At 34.0% G+C, this 18,523-nt stretch overlaps 1 protein-coding gene across 2 annotated transcripts in view; it reads left to right on the top strand.

Annotated features, from left to right (window-relative positions):
• The window catches only part of LOC145675772 (integrin alpha-9-like), a 90,742-nt gene that overhangs the window by 18,618 nt on the left and 53,601 nt on the right, over nt 1-18,523 (top strand). For both annotated transcript variants that reach the window (XM_081746463.1, XM_081746455.1), the window contains exons 2-6: nt 6,620-6,753; nt 10,839-10,936; nt 13,042-13,171; nt 15,086-15,177; nt 17,813-17,861. In XM_081746463.1, the coding sequence (XP_081602589.1) occupies nt 6,620-6,753; nt 10,839-10,936; nt 13,042-13,171; nt 15,086-15,177; nt 17,813-17,861 (503 nt within the window). The remainder of the gene's footprint in view (nt 1-6,619; nt 6,754-10,838; nt 10,937-13,041; nt 13,172-15,085; nt 15,178-17,812; nt 17,862-18,523) is intronic.

Raw genomic sequence — 18,523 nt, 5'->3', positions numbered from 1 at the left:
ATTGCATTGAAGATCAAATTTAGAATCTTGCTTAGTAGTCCTGTAATCTATTTCCTTTGAAGGCGATATAGTGTTGAGTGGGAAGGCCTATACTAGAAGAGCTGATTTAACATATAATAGTCTGTGCACCTGCCAACCAAAAAAAAAGTACAGGAGTAGTCTTGGAGGTCCGGACCTCACCCCTCGAAATTTCTTAAATTGGTACAATGTTTTTATGTTTTAGTAGTGGGTAATTTATTACTCCCATTACCAGACACACGTGTACATCTGGCCTAAGTATCTAATTGTTCGTTTATGGGCTAACAAGTAGGGGCGGATCCAGGACTTCTGGGGGGGTTGTAATACTGCTACTTAGAGCTACTTTTAAGAGTTCCAAACTCTGGAGTGCGTTTTATTTATATATAAAGTAAGAAAGTTTCCTCTTATGGGAGGGAGGGTGATCGTCTCGATCGTCCCCTGGATCAGCCCCTGCTAACAAGCGGGAATAGAAGTGGTGTAAACTTGTTTCACAGCAGGGGCGGATCCAGGAAGGCGATCGCTCCCCCCTTCCCCAGAAGAGGAAACTTTCTTGTTTTATATATATAAATAAAATCCATCCCAGAGTTTTGGAGCCCTTAAAAGTAGCATTATGACAACCCACCGCCCCCCCTGAAGTCGGTCCTGGATCCGCCCCTGTTTCACAGTAGTCTAGATAATTTGAATATTTGCCTTTAAATATATGCAGTATCTGTTTCAATTAACCAGCTATTTACTTTTTTTAAGAGGAAAATCAGAAGTTCCTACTGTATTTTATATCTTCAAGTGCATGTATCTAAACTACGACAATGTTTGCAATTATATCAGATGTTTTTCGGACTGTTTTTTTTTAAAACAGTTTTCTGATTTTGTAAATTTGTTTAAGAAGGTGTTAGATACAATATTTTCAGAATAGATTCTGGTGTTTATACATTGATGATTTTTTACGCATCCGAGTTTAAGAAACGTGACACTGTCGCTGTTTAGTGGAAGAGCACTCACCCTTGATGTGTAGGGTCCCTGGTCCGATCCGTGAACATACGCTTTCTGCGTGGGTTTTCTCGGGTTTCTCCCGTTTCCTCTCTTCATGATTCCACCATTTAATTCATTATCATCATTATCATCTCTCTTAGCCTCGGAGCATAATCATGGGACTTCAAACTAGAGATTTTATTTCATTTCATGAATTTTAATAAATTTTTCACTTTTAAAGATTTCCATTTCTGCTGCTTGAAGTCGGTGTATATATATATATATATATATATATATATATATATATATATATATATATATATATATATATATATATATATATATATATATATATATATATATATATATATATAATATACAGAGTGGCCCATTTTCAGAAGGCAGCTGAAGTCGATATTGATTGAGACTAGCATTACTTATTAGTGACGCAAACGATTCAACTGCTTTTGTATCCGTACTTGCTAATGGCTCCAAGTTAATCTGCGACGTTGCCTCATTGTGAAATTTTGATTCCCCATAGCGGCCGAAGAGGCCCCAGAGGGCATACCATTATATACCGGTAATATTTTGGTTTTATTTTGGCCTGTAGAATAGTGTTCTGTGGTCCATTTGCGCCATTTTTTAGAACACCCGATATACAGGGTGTTTCAAAACAACACCGACAACGTTTGGGAGGTGAATCCTGACACCAAGATAAGACAAAAAGTATAGACCAACCTGGGTGCACAAATGCTTCCCTTCGGAGTTATAGGCTGCCGAAAACGTGAAAAAATGTACTTTAAAGATCCATAGCTCCAAAACTATGGGGCATACCGTAGTCGGGCCAAGACTTTACCAAGTAACGTCCTCTATCCAAAAATACATGCTTCGGAATCCTGCAGTACTTCCGCAATATTTTTTATAGAGGTAGTTAGTGAGTACTTCAGATTATATCGCAGTAACCAAACTGCCTGTGCAAGAATTGTTGCGTGAGTACCTTAGGATTCTGAAACATGTATTTTTCGATAGAGCAGATATTAGTTTCTAAGTAGTCTTGACCCGACTAAGGTAGGCCCCATAGTTTTGGAGCTATGAACCTTTAAAGTTCATTTTTTCATATTTTCGGCAGCCTATAGCTCCGAAAGGAATCATTTGTGCACCCAGGTTGGTCTGTAATTTTCGTCTTATTTTGATGTCAGGAATCACCTCCCAAACGTTGTCGGTGTTGTTTTCAAATACCCTGTATATAATATTTTACTTTAAATCCTTGTAAATAATAATACATATACATAGAAAATGCAATGAATAGATGCATCACATGTGAATTCCAAATATGGAATCGCGAAAGGAGTGACTAGAGATAACACATCAGAGATTTCGAAAAGAAATTATCATATCATATAGTTCTTCCTGATGTAATAATAATAATAATAATAATAATAATAATAATAATAATAATAATAATAATAATAATAATAATAATGAAATATTTGTTCGGTAAACTTATGTGTCAAGTCGAATAATTTAGATACCCTCCTCCAAAAAATGTCCTATGTACACTCTTGTTGCTGGATGAAATCATGTTCAAGCCCTGTGTATATATATATATATATAGTTATATTAAACTTATAGTGAATTAGTGAATATACAGTATACTGGATATATTTCAGTGAAAGTTCTATCGCAGCGTTTCCCAACCAGTGTGCCGCGGCACACTGGTGTGCCGTGAATGGGCCGCTGGTGTGCCGCGACGAATCGAAACAAAATTATTAATTTTATAGCAATCAAATTGCAAAACACAGGGAAAAATGTATATTTGTACTTCATATTACTATGAACCTCTACTATGAATCTACAATTTTAAGTTTCATACCGGGTTACTGTTCTGCATTTCTAATGTTGAAAAAAGTATTTGTTATAATTGTTATGACCATTATTGCTTCTTTATTGTTGCAGACTATTTCGTAACTTGAAAGTTTAAAATATCATTCAATCCTCTCGACAAATTACCTACATTTGTGTTTAAAAAGTAAAAGAGATTTGTTTGTTCGTTCGTTATTTAGTGATCTTCCTTCTTAGTAAAAGGTTGGATACAGTTTTTGAAAAGAAGGCGTATTTTTAAAAACCTGAGTCCAATATTTCATTGCAATTTTTTTGTATATTAAAATTAGAATGAAAAATAAGCATAATGATTTACCACGAGGAAAAACAAGTGATAGAGCTTTCTTCTCTGCGAGGAGGAGATCAATAATCGCAGAAAAAATACTACTGTGTTTTATATTTACAAATAATAATATGTATAAGTGTGCCGCGAGAATCCAAGTAACATCCGTAGTGTGCCGCAAGTTGAAAAAGGTTGGGGAACGCTGTTCTATCGGTTATCAGGGGAATTATACAAAACCAGATAAATGGACAATCACGTAAAAGATGAAGCAAGGTGTAAAAATCTGAAATCTGCATTTGTACGTCTCGAGGCTAAGGAAAGATATTTAATGAGAGTGCATGCTTGTGAAAGAATTAGTGGGAGAGAATGTGGAAGGACGCGAGAGAGTCCCGATAAAACCTTCATAATGTTTTTAACTTTTTTTTTTTTTTAATTATCTAATGTTACCTGAAATGGGATATATCAATAGCTTTCGTGTGCAGAAAAGGGGTATAGCTAGATCTAGAATTGGAGAAGGTATTTAGGGAAACTGTGAGAAAATATTAACTTCACGGACAGGGATAACAAATTTCTGATTTTCATAAAATGGGTAATTCTATCAACCAACTTGAGGAGTGACAAAGCGATGTAGCAAAGATCTTAATTAACCTGGAAAACTCATTTTTTGGGGGAGGGTGATTACAGGGCCGGCTTAAGGGAGGGGTTTAGGGGGACTATAACCCCGGCCCTCCAGGCAGACAGGGCCTCCTCTCTGATCAAAATCTCAACTGCCTATCTAAAAAGAATCATGAAGATACAATCATCCTCATAAAATAAAATATGACCAAAAATATGAAACATATTGTCTTAACTTTCCTACTGTACTTTCACAGAAATGTATTAGGTTAAGTCAGCAGGAGCCACATATTTTTCCTACCCCCGGACCTCCAGATGAGCTAATTCAGATCTGGGTGAGCATAATGATTTCGTCCCTTTTTATGAAATTAAGATGAATCCCGTCACTGCATCATGTTTACACATGAATGCTTAAAAATTCTCTGATTTACTATTACCTGGATTTCCTGTGGGTATATTATTATTATTATTATTATTATTATTATTATTATTATTATTATTATTATTATTATTATTATTATTATTATTATTATTATTATTATTTTGCTCCCAAGAGCCCTTGGGTCGTCTGCAAATTGTCTACTCCTACTGACACCTTTTTCCGTCGAGGCAGCGCAACTAAAGACAACTATTAACTTGACTTTGAACTATTAGAAGCGTGAGTTCACAGTCAGATTAATAGTTAAGAATAGCAAAACGCCTTAGTTCCTAATAGGTGCGTGAATTATTAGGAACTTAAACGTCTTGCTTTTATAATAAGGGTTATTACCGCTTTCTGGTGCGAGAATGAGATCAATGTTCTGAAAATTCATTTAAGGGTGACTGTGGCGGGTGTACTGAAACTCCAATGGATTCAAAACGCGAGTCGATTAGTTTGCTTTGTGTCTCACGAGCAGGGGTAAAAGTGGATCTGGAAAGGTAGGAGGACGCATGACGTCACTCCGTCTCCTGTGCCTATCTTTGCACATTGTATTTTTTTTTTTTTTTAGAAAATGGGAGGACGCTACAGATATTTTCTGGAAGTGGGAGGACGGCGTTCCCCCCGCGTTCCCCTGCACTTTTACCCCTGCTCACTAGAACATTGAATGTGTTTTTCGAAATATTTCCAATTGATTTTATCTCTTATCAAACAAATAACAAGTTCTTTAGCTAGTTAATATAAGACGTAGAAAGATACATAATTTTTCATTTTCACATTCAGGAACATGCAAAGGAAAAAGCAAATAGATCTAATACTGTTCTCAATGGAATGAAAATCCGGGGAAAACCAATGAAATACCTCAGACTGATTAGATTTTTACGAAATCTCGCTCGGATTTTCCAAATTATCTTGAAAGTACATTACTGTCATTTCGTCACGTTCATTGACATTGTTAGTTTGTTCAGTATACACAGAAAATGTGATGCCACAACTAAACAATTATGCAATAAATACGAAGAGCAAATATTTTATGTAGACATCTTCTGTGCAAAGAAATTATGTAATCGAACCCTGTATTTGCGCATTACGTTCCTATATTTTAAAACGCCCACTTCTCTATCTTTTTCGCAGTGGCGGATCTAGTCCGGGGCCAGGGTAGCCTAGATAAACTCATAATATACCTATCATAGTCTGGGTTCTGGATGGCCACCAGTTTTTACCTTCTAGATCTGCCACTGCTTTTTCGGTTTTTTTTTTTTTTTTTTTTTTAAACTTCATATTTCAGGGATCCTTCATTCAGATATGGAACAATCCAAGAAAAATGAGTACACGATTCTACTACCAATATTCAGCGCAGTTTTCATGACTAGCAACGGTTCCAGGACAGGCTTTCGTCCAGAAAATTTTGTTGGCGGGAGGGGGGAGATCAAAATGTGAGGGGGCTGCACTGGGACAGTATTTGCTAAAGGATGTGCACTGTACAACTGTAGCATGTAATTTGATATATCTTAGCTCGAGGGAGGTGGTTGGCTAACTGCGGGGAATTTTTTTTTCTTTCGGAAGGCTTACCTACAAAGTAAGAGGAAAACTTACCTAATATACTTAAGTAATATATATAATAATACTTGTGTACATTACGTAATAAGTTTTCTTGCTTTCGTCTTCATTTTAATTTTTACCGTGGAGACTTCCTTCATGAGCCGACACTGCAAAGAAGTTATTTAAAGAAATGAATGATACACAGAGTCAAAGATCTCAGCATTGATTATTAATGCTATTATTATTAATACTATTTAAGAGAGAATAATAAGAGTGACATGATAGCATCCTTTATTTCGTCTTCGTACTTACACCTCATTAAAAAATTCTGTTGGTTTGTGATTCGCCATACTGTCAGTAAAATTGAAATAACCGTTTACTGTGGTAAGGATAAGCGACTAGTTATTCGGAAATCGTCGATAAGTAGATATGTTAGCTAACATGTCCCGTAACACACTTTCGGTAATTCTTAATGTAGTTATTGGGTGCGCGGTAGCTCAGTGGTAGAACGTTCACCACTGGTGCGTGGGGTCCCTGATTCGATCCCAGCTCACGCCAAGTGGACTTTGTAATGGTGTCCATGGGTTTTCTCGGAGTTCTCCTGTTTCCTCCCACTTTATTCATTCCCCCATTGCATTCATTTCTCATCATTACCGTCCCCTTAGGCTAGAGGGCGTAAGGTGGGACGAAAAACAAAGATTTTTCAGTAGGTACAATTATTGAGGAAGAGAACTCCATCGGCCTTTCACCATCTTGGCACATTATCTGCTGCACAATATTTATGTGGTTTTCTAAAATTAAATCCAGTGGTTATTATTATTATTATTATTATTATTATTATTATTATTATTATTATTATTATTATTATTATTATTCTCTTTGTGTCTTTACAGGCTTTTAGTCGGAGCTCCTCGAGGTAAATCGCAGTATCCTAGTCATTACAGATTACAAGAACCAGGAGTTCTATATCGCTGTAATATGGATTCAACAAATAGCTTCTGTCAACATGTGGTTTTAGATAGTACAGGTAAGACTTTGATTATATCCTCTTTGAATTTCTCGTTCCATCCAGCATATTTTCTTTGTTCTTCTTTACGCTCACATTCAAACGCTTCATAGCTCTTGAAAACGCTTGTTTTTCATAGCTCTTTTCTAATGTTCACTTCGTTGCTCCTTACAGTATGCACTCAATACTGTACGGAGTTTCGTAACTCCATCTTCAATAAACTATATGTTAAATATTTGTTCTTAAATACTTTTTTTTTTCGTTATTTCTACACAAGCTTTTATTTCCTGTTTACTTTTCAATTTTAGAATATGTACAGAAGTAAATTTACAAGGTTTGTTCGGAAAGTAATGAGACTGATTTTATAAAATTCGTTCATTTCAAGATGTACTTACATGTTTAAAATTCCTCGAAATAGCATTTATAAGCATCAATATAAGCGTTGCCTTTCTCGTCGCGTCTTGATTCTAGTTTCGAAAACGAGACAGAAGTTCACTTTTTTTTTTTTTTTTTTTTTTTAATTTGAGACTCGGCGAGAAATTTCACAAGTCTCATTGGCAACATCAGTTCACCCAAATCTTGAAATCCAATTACTGTTTCAATGTTACATATTTCATATTTGTATAAAAGTGTAAGTTGGTAAAATGTGTCTAAGAACACAATGAAGAAAAATTTTATCAACATTTAAATCTAAGTAAGTCATTACACAATATAGTCCAATAAATATGATTTACATGTTGTTATATTACTCCCTTTGTAAACCTCTCGTGACGCGGATGGATTCTGATCACTGGCGCAAATCCCGAAGGGGGATGATGGGACATGTCCCCTCCAATCTCCGAACTGGAGGGGATTGTCCCCCCAATAATTCGATTTGAAATGTGTTTTTTTTTGGGGGGGGGGAAGAAATGTGGTGATTTGTGTCCGATTGACACAAAGGAAAGTGAGATGAAATTGGTGTTCCTTGCTGTATAATATACAACAGGTTCACCTCAGAAATCAGATTCATCTACCATAATATTGAGTCTCATCTCCCCCCTCCCCTCCAATAAACCTCAAATCTGCCTGCCTCCCAATGTTGGAAACAACTCTGCTCCCTTGATCCTTCACAACATTGTTTTTTCAATTTCATAAAATGTTTAAACATCGCTTAAAAAGAAATAAAAAATATTATGGGAACGGTTTTCCTCGTTCCCCCAATGTTGAAAACAATTTGCGCCGCTGATTCTGATAAATTTTATATGAAATTAAGAAAAAATCGGGGCATAAATTTTGTACACAAATTTACAAAACTAGACAAGACGAGACGACGATAAATTCTTCGAGAATCTAGACGAGATGAGAATTGTATAAAATTTACGAAACAAGACGAAGAAACATAATCTATCGAATTGACTCGATATATTGTTACTAGCGGTTCTGCCACGCATTGTAGCGCATTTGTATGTTTTGAACGGGGACTTCTCTCAAAGTACACGCCACAGTAAGGCGGGCTATACACAACGAGATTAATCCTAGGAAATATCTTAGGATTTATCTTCGGAAAGATGTTATGACATATCTTGTAGGAAATCCTACCCTTTTGTGCCATACACGTGAAGAGTTTTCCTGTCTGATTGAATGACGTTTATCAACGGTAGTTCTATTTAATAAAAGTACAAAGTTGAAGAATTATTATGCTAATCAGACTGCACATCCTACTGACATTAATTTCAGGCGCTATTGTTAAATTGGATACCTCTATAAAAATAAAAAAAAGGAAAAAACATAAAAGTCAGAAGGGTGCTGGTAAACTTTTGGCGCACCACATTTTAGAAGATTTACAAGTAAAATTTAATACTTTGCATGAAAAGACATATTTATAAGGAACAAATTTTTTGCAAGCAACATAACTAAATACAAAATAATACACCTGTATTTTATGTTTACTTAGGGTTAGTAGTGTAAAATCATTATAAATGTTTTAACGACGGATAAAATAGGTGAGAGACAATGTTTAGCAGAAAGAGTCCAGCTAATTTTTCTAAGAAATGTTACAATTTCGGTAGTTTCTATTCACATTAGTTTAGTGCAGGTTGGTTCAAGTTAGTTACACTTATGTTACGTTAGATTATATTGATATATGGGTCCAGCACATTTTTCAAAAAGCTATAAAATTTGGCTTACTTCTATTAATATTAGGTTAGTTTAAGTAAGTTAATTTCATTAGGTTAGATTTGGTTAGGTTGTGTTAGGTCTAAGTACTTGCATCTTCCACTTCTCCTGTAAATTTTTGTATGTTTTGCCTACTTCTGGACCCCTTCTGCGAAACATTTACCTAAGTGAGTGCATATGAAAGATGACCGGTGATACTAATTTCCATCACCGGTGTATTTTTGCATAGTTTACAGAAGCTATAATTTATGTTTACAAGTGGAGCGCTACTACTACGATACCATGACAAGTGCTATTCAAACTCGTATCATTGCCAAAACCCACTCGTTTTCACTACATTCACTGAAGCGCCTGCTTCCTTCGCTCGCACCCCCTCGCTGACGCTCCGGCCCCCGCTATGCCCTGCTATGACTCGGTTAGATAGCATTCGTACTTTCCAGAAACCACCTAACAACTTGGTTTGCGTTTCTTGCACTATAGTTTTTATACTATATATCCGGCCCCCGTATTTGTACGCAAATCGTAAAAGAATTGCAGTTTATCAACAATTGCTTTTCATGGTCCCCTTGAGGGATTTTATCTATGCTATGTAAGATATTTTCATGTCGGTCAACGCAAATCATTTAGGAAACAGTGACAAATTATAATTTTTCAACAATTATTTCGAGTAGTACACCTAAAGTAAACCTGCACGATCAGAAGATACCTCATCAGTTGTGTTTTCACTTGTTTTGTTTTCACTTTCTCTCACCTGATGTCGCTTAAATCGAAATCTTACGAATTTTCTTTCCGAAATAGAGCGTGCTCTAAACAAGAGAAATCTCATAGGATCGTTCAGAACACAGGAAATGACATGCGATATGTTGCCATACACGTTGAGATTTTCACTCTAGGACAAATCGTAAGAGATTTCCTAGGATCTATCCTATAATGTATAGCAGGCCTAACTTTCACGTTTTCAGTTAAATTTTATTTAGAAATAGGAAACTTAGTAGTAATCATAAGCTATTTTAAAGCGTTCACCTCCGGTGCTTGGTGTCCCTGGTTCGATTCCAGCTCGCGCCGTGTGGACTTTGTGGTGGACAAACACCGTGCTCGTGGGTTTTCTCGGGGTTCTCCCGTTTCCTCCCACGTTCTTCATTCCACCATTTCACTCATTTCTCATTATCACCATCTCCTTTAGCCTAGCCGGCATAACCGTGGGATGTTAAACTTAATGATTTCATTTTCATAAGCTATTTTAAGTAAGAAGTATCATATAAATTCCATACGTTAGATTTTTATCCTTTTGAAGAGTAAGGTATTTGTTGTGTAATATAGCATATTTAATGTAGCTATATTGAAATGAATATGCCAAGATCTTATTATTTTAATTTGTACAGAATATCAAATACTTCTTCATAAAATTTTCTTTATTTTTAAATTGGTTTCATAAAAAATATTATTAAACAAGAATCTTCAGATTTATGAGAAACGAAATCTACGTGTAACTTTATTGGTCCTACGAGTATAAAGCTCAACACAACTTACATCGTTTACTAAACAGTCTAAAGTCTCGTTTAAATCTAAAATCTAAACGTCTAAAATATCGTTTAAATCTAGAATCTAAAGCGCCTAAAATCTAAACGAACGACTAAAAATGAATAAATTACTGCTTTTAAAAACTAATCTTCTTATATAAGCTTCCTGGAGCATATTTTACCCACCCGCATTTCGGAGGCGTTACTGTTCACTTCAACTAAATTGAATGATAATGAACAAAGAATCAAGAAATCTTTTATTTGCATAATTTGGAGGTCTTGATATGTTGTTTTAATTCTATTTAGATGTGCATTTACGTTTGACGTTTTTGCAAATTTTATTGTTATTGTTGAATAGTGAAAATAAAATGCATTAGTTTGCATACTTTTACAGTTTTGTTGGTTATTTTTTTAATTCTTTCTATTTGAAAGGAAACACACTATGTGGTAGTGATTGTCAAGATAAGAAGGACAATGCATGGATAAGTGCCGCTATAGATGTTGAACCAACAAACAATAGCCAGACAGTGGTAAGTAGATTTTTCTAAATAAAAATAATACTGTTTCCTCATCGAACTATGGTGTACTGTACAATATGAATATTATAGGATTGTGTCATTCTTTGGAAAATATATTTTCAGTTGAACGTCCTCCAGTTATGCCATTACGGTTAGTGGCGTATGCAATGGATGATCCGGGTTTTAACCCCCATTGAGCAGGATATTATAAAAAAAATATTAACTTTATTAAGATTTGCATACAAACACTTGGGAGTTTAAACCTCTGGATGAAATTCTGCGTAGATGCCATTGATTGAAATTAACCTAGACAGACGAAAGTGATTGTGGCAGAATTGGTGGGATGAAAATCCGGAAGGAAATGAAGGAACTTCAACACAACCCGCAAACACAAAATTGCTGACCACAAACTTACATGGTCTGTGATCGAACCATGGACCCCGCATACCATATGTGAACTCTCTGACACTGAGTTTCTGTATCATTCTTATATTTACTCCCAGTAACTAAGTAAAATAACAATGGTGCATGTTACTGATCAAAATTGTATTTCTAAGCGGTTAGTGTACGCGTCTTTGGCGTGGGAGACCCGGGTTCGATTCCCGGCGGTAGCTCATGTGGTTCTGATTCCACGTTAATCGGATTCCACGTCTCATATAGCCTCTCTGCTGAAAGGGACGCTAAACTAAAAATCAACAAATCAAAATTGAATTTTTCCTTTTATTTTTAAGCATAATTTATCTGAACATTCTGCTAGAACTAGAGGGTTCACCTCTGATGCTTGGGGTTCCTGGTTCGATCCCAGCTCGCGCCAAGTGAATTTTGTGGTGGGCAAACACCGTGTGCGTTGGTTTCTTCGGGGTTCTTCTGTTTCCTCCCACTTTCTTCATTCCCCCATTTTCATTCATTTCTCATCATCAGTCTCCTTTAGCCTAGCCGGCATAACAGTAGGAAATAAAACTCAAAGATTTCATTTCATTCTGTTAGAACTTACTCTTTGTTAATAAAACCAAATTTGGTACATGTTGATAGGTAATTTGAACACTACCTGAATCCCTTAACACTTCTCATTATTATGTTGACAGGCCTTAACTACGTATGCAAAGTAGTGCGTTTATATGCAGGGTGCGAAATCATAACAAACTGGAAGAGGGTCGACAGGGAAAAAAAAAAAAAAAAAAAAAAACACTTTATATTAGAATGTTTCGACATGAAGAGTTCACATATTTGACCATCCATAAAGTAAAATTATGAAAAGCATCAATCACGAGTTTACCAATTAATTACACTTACATGTGAAATATATAAATTACTGTAATTAATTTGCAAGCTACTGACAATAGTATATCATTTTATTTACCCCTCAGTAAGTTTGTAGTGAGGAGGAATTTTCTTCCAGAAATATTAACCCCTTGCCTACCAGTGATATCTATGTGGATGACATGAAAACGTATCCCTTATTAAGGATCGTATTAATCCTGGAGATGCTGAAATTTGTTAGTGGATGCATGGCAAGACTTAGTTCTATTTCTCCTTAAGTGACAGCACCTTACTGACAGAAAAAAACAAAAAAAATCTCTTGTCACAGTAGATGCCAGGCCTAAGAGAGCATTCAATTACAACACATATGTGTTTGTTTTGACGATAAACAATTAACAACTTCGAGATCGGAAAAGGAAAATCTTTGTCTTTCATCTCCGGTCAGTGTTGCCAACCTGAAGCAGCATAAAAGCCCTTCAGAATATCAGTCCAAACGTTCTAGAATGCAAATAATTGTTTTTATCAGTAATGTGAATGCTCTCCTTACGCGCACACAGTAACTATGCCTTATATTACGGTCTATACCGTCTTTTAACAGTAAATGAAACCGGTGTTAGGCGTACAGCATGCACATAGGAAAATGACACTTGGAACGCAAGAGGTTAAGTGGGGGAATTCCTCTTTATCCCTCCAGGATTTTGCACCCTGTATGCTATACTTTTTTTTCCCCTGTCGAATTGAGAAATCTATAGTTGAAACTCAAAATATTTTAAAAATATTTCTAGTCCCTTAACTAAGATTACATATACACATCGTGAAAGAGAATAAATTTCTTCTGAAAAATATCTTCCTTACAGGTTTGTGGTCCTCGATGGAAAAATCAGTATTTTTCGGGATATTACTTGATGAATGGAGTGTGCTACTTCTTGTCAACAGAAAATCACTGGAGGGACGATGCTGTCAAGTACTTACCTTTGATTGATACTAGTAAGTTTTTGCTTTAATAATATGGCCTTACATTATTTCCTTGTCTTTCATTATTGGTATACTTAATTGAAAAATTTATGACAACTTCTTTTTTTTAAAGCAGTCTTATTGCATAAAACAGGAAAAAAGTTGAATGTGGTCGTATGAGTTCGTTCAGGATTTTGTTCAAGATATGTTTTATTATACAAAGTAGAGCATTTTTAAGTATGTTCATTCATAATTATTCATCAATTTCATATAATTTGGATTATAATTTTGTTTCCTACATTTGATATGAATATCATCTTGTACAAATATTACATACGATCATATTAGATACGATCAAATTGCATTACCAGGAATTTGGCTTTGAAAGAGCTTAGACTAAAGGCACATTTTCATTAAATAAGGATTATAAAACTTTTTGAGTTTTATATATGTAACAATTAATTCAGTTTTATAACAATAAAAATTTTGGTAAACAGCAATCATAATTTACATCTCATAGCCAGAATTTACAGCATAAATCTTCATGATACATTAGCTTATGCTACAACAATTGCAAATTCTTTGTACGATTTTCAATTCAGGAATTGTTCCGTAAAAAAGATAAAAGTTATTTACTTACAATTAGTTAATAGATTCCGAGATTACAATCAAACAAAAATCCTCCATTCTGTATTACGTTGACTGTGTCAGTCAACTATATTATGTAACTTCCTATTGATTAGCTTGATATAATATCGATTAGGGGTTTAATAGGCCTTTGCGTTACTAAATGCACTTTAATAAGTGTATAGCGTTAATAAGCAATATGTGTTTGCTATACCTATGTATTTATTTACGCTTATTTTCTATAATAGGAACAGCAAGATTCTATTGATTTTTCTTTTAATTTCGCTTTAAGAGCATGGAACTTCATCATATATCTTACGTGTACTTTCCGTAAGATTATCTTTTAATTTCTTTCAAAAAGAATCATGTACTATATACGTATATTCCACAGACCACAGAGCACTATTTTACAGGCCAAAATAAAGCGAAAATGTTATTTGATGGTATGACCCCCGGGGCCTCCTTCAGCCACTATGGAGAATCAAAATTTCACAATGTGGCAACATCGCAAATTAACTTGGAGACATTAGCATTACTCTATGAATACAACAAGCAGTTAAATCGATTGCTACACTAATAGGTGATGCTAGTGTCAATCAACATCGACTTTAGCTGCCATCTGGAAAGAATCGATGTAACTATTTGATAGATTGGTAGATTTTAATCTTGCGGTTCTTTGTTTGCGACATTGCCACATAGTGCAATTTGTGTCTCCAGATGAGGACTCAAAAGGTATGTAAATATATATATATATATATATATATATATATATATACATATATTTTCTGCTTTATTTTGACTTGTAGAATGATGCTCTGTGGCAGCTGGGCGCCATTTTTAGAACACCCGATATATAATAGAGTACATGATTCAATGCTCTAAATCTCCATTCTTTTTGATAGAAATTTTGAAGAAGATAGATTAAAATATAGAATTTAATATCTATTTACATTGTCAACTATAATTTTCTTCATATTATCTAAAGGTTCTTGATTGTAATTAATTTCGAGATAAAGTGTAAACCACCAGCAGAAAAATAAATACTGAAGTTAAAATTCTAGGTGATTAACCGTCGCATCGTGCGTCTCATAATGTCGCTCTCATTATTTATGTAATAATCATTACATTGGTTTGTTAGTCTGATTTTGATCAAAACTTGTGAAATTGAATTAATGAATACCATCTTAAGAAATGTTACAGAAAAATATTTTTACTATTTTTAGAAATGAAATTATGTTTGATCTCTGATGATTACTATAAGGTATTGATAATACTTGCCTTCATTTCAAAATATATTTTATCATTTTTTTCTGTATTTAGAAAAACAAGGATACGCAATTCACCCATGGGACGACCGTAGCATCTTCTTCTATGCATATGGCGAAGCTGGGTTATCAGCTCATATTGTTAAGGTTTGTTTTTAAGTAATATTTTAATCATACGTTAAAAAGTACTGATTATAAATGAATAAATACGTATGTTGTTCAGTTCATGTATATGTTGCAAAACTGTTGGTTTCACACTTTTCAAAATATTGCGAAACATAAAAGATAATATTAACATTTGCGACTTGTTATATTACGTTTGAATAGAGCTTACCATGTCTGCGTCCCAATATTCATTTACAAGTAGTTAATGTTTATTTCCTGAGAACTTTATCGAGTAGCAAAAATTATATACAGGAAGATAAAATATATGAACAAGATACAACACAAGAAAACTTGGCTGAATAAGGAGTGCAGAGGCTAATAGCTACTGAAGATATTAGTAAGGCATTCAGTACAAAACCTATTATTTTCTGTAGCTATTTTCCAACGTATCTACTTTTTAAACATGGAACATTATGACTTGTACTATGTCTTATTTTTCATGTTTTGTTTTACCTTTCAATATATCCTTTTTGATACCTAAAAAAATTTCAGAAAGTGAATAAGATGAGTGTTTATGAGTGAAAATTGGGAGTCAGACATAGTAAATCCGTTTCACACTAATTTCAAGATTTTCTGTGCATTAAACATGCAATCATAACATTAAAATAACTACTGCTTTCAACATGTTTCTTATTGTTGAGCAATATGTCAATGGTCGTGAAATTTGCCGTGCGAGTGTGTTTGGGGCAAACTAAAATGGTTTCCTAGTTTTTACAACATGTGTGTGGAGAGAGAACAAATATACTTGTATAGAATACAATTTTTTTTAAAAGAAAAAGAAAAAGTGTATCCTAAACAGGTATAGTTGTAAAATTTTATTATCTTCTTTTATCAGTATTTTGAAAAGTTCAATTGAAGGTAGTTATAAAAGCTGACTGAAAATACGTTAAGTAAATTTCCATTTCTAAAAAGTTATTTGCAGTAGCGCTCACAAGTATTTGAAATGGATGGTTTTGGGAATTTATTGGAGATGCAAAAAGTACTTATATGTCGTAGACAACGTAAAATATACTTTTGCACAGTGGTATTAATAAAAGGGTATTTAGAGGTATAAGTATTAATAAAACAGTACTGACCAAAGCACCAAATATATATTAATAATACTTGTGTAACCGTTTCGGCAATGTAACATCGCCTTCATCAGACGCGTTATGAAAGACTTGGATTAGTCTTTCATAATGTCTGATGAAGACGATGTTACGTTGCTGAAACTGTTAAACAATTTTATTAATATATATTTGGTAAGTTTTATTTCATTAATATTATGGAATATTTCCAAAGCTATAAAGAACAAGATATGAATTGATATAACAAATAATACTGTTTTCTAAAAAACATATGTATATACTGATTTACATAGATTGTTTAACAGCGATCCAAGGATTGTTAAACCAATATACTGTTTAGAAAAAGTTGAGAAAATCATCTTACCGACTTTAAAAATTATTTTGTTGATCCACTAAATAGATCAGGTGCTTATCGTGCTCAATGTGAACGTGACTCGTAATATATAGGTCAAACGAAACGCAATATCAACACCCGAATTAAAGAACACATTAGACAATCAAAAAAAGTTACAAGAGGGTATGTCGGAATTGTCGCTTCACTTAAAATAACCTACACATAATAAAAAGCAGGTTAAAGTGATAGGTTAAAAAAAAAAAAAAGATTAAACAACGATTAACATTCTTTATTCATAAATATAAACCGGCTTTAAATCTGGATTTGGACAACATTGATAAAATCTCTTTACCTATCTTTGATGTATCTTTTAGATGGGGTAATAGTGACGTAACATAGACCGCGCTTCCTTGAACTCAGCTCTTTCTTTCGCATGTGTTCTGCTTGTGGTTTTTAGTATCCATCTCTCACGTTATATTTACTTGGTGGTATGTATTCCTTTTCCCATACAATATTTCTCTCATCCATTTTTATCCTTCTTACCTTACCCCTGAAGACGGAACTAACTTGTTGTTTCGATACGTTTGGAGAATATTTATTCTTCCTACAGGAGGATTTATCGGTAAGTAACCAATTTTTTGTTAATTTAAAACATCCTCTTATGCGCCTACATAATTTCAATAAACAGGGTCTACACAAAAGCTATCTGGAGTTTCAAGCACTCATCATACAGCCCACATGAGAAACATTGGATTATTGAACTAATGTGATAAGGATATACCTAAAAGTTTCTTTGGTATCTAATAGGTTTCAATACGTGCATTTTTGGGGCCCTGCATATATGTCCAACTGATAGTTTATCTCCTGTCATGTTCGTGCCAGTATGTCTGATGGGATGGATGCGATTATGTTTGTTGTTTGCTCTTTCAGGCGAGTTTTGAATTTTCTGAGCTTCACCAGATTTTTTACATGCTCCCAACGAAAGGGAGGTATAACCTTACCTTTTAAGGGAACAAATTTCATAAGTTTCTTTAGAGCTTTTAAAAGAAAAACAAATTAATGCAACACACAGGACAAATAACATGTTAAATAATATAACTCAATATTCATAAAGATGTTATACTGTTACATTCCAGAGTGCCACTTTTAAGGCTTGATTCTCTTATTTTATTTTGGGATTTATTGGTAACATATTTTAATTATTTTTTTTCCATAGGGAGGATCAGAATTAATTATTGGAGCTCCTGGAGTGTTCGACTGGCAAGGTAAGAAAAATTGGTTAGTGAACTTTCCTTAGCGAACAATATCGAAAATCATAATTTAACTTATGGTATTTTTATGTTATGTATTTCTGAAAGACTGCTTTCTTATGAGATTGATTTTATTTTTCACGTGATGTAGCAAAAGCTTTTAAGTTTTGATTATCTTCTTGTAGTGTTGAGTTAAATCGCTTGTTTAAAGCTATCAATAGAGTGATACTGACAAAGAAACTGTCAGTAGAGAATCGATACATAAGAACTTCAGGTATTAGGTATCCAAACAAATAAAAATTTAAAAAACTAAGAAAACTGACATTTTTTTCATATTGATTTCAGATATTTATTCCATTATTGCCTAAAATCATATCATATCATACACTGGATGTAAAGAAATATCACATCATATGCAAACATATATCACCCGTATCTGGAATTCGGATACAAACCAATTACTTCATATCTATTATAACTCATAATTTATGAAAAAGTCAGACATTCCAGAAAACACAAAACTAACAAATAAAATTTTTGTATATATAGGAATGCTCTAGTCTGAAGATCTGCTTATTTTTATTGTTACAAGTCATATTGTCTCCTAGCAGATTACATAATTTACACCTTTTACTCTAATCATCATCTTACCTTTTACATCTTTTAATGAAGTTCAG

The sequence above is a fragment of the Thermobia domestica genome, chromosome 2 (assembly GCF_964235325.1).
Source record: "Thermobia domestica chromosome 2, izTheDome1.hap1.1, whole genome shotgun sequence".
NCBI classification, from domain to species: Eukaryota; Metazoa; Arthropoda; class Insecta; order Zygentoma; family Lepismatidae; genus Thermobia; species Thermobia domestica.
The sequence above is the reverse complement of the archived record's forward strand: the minus strand, read 5'-3'. Positions and strand labels throughout refer to the sequence as shown.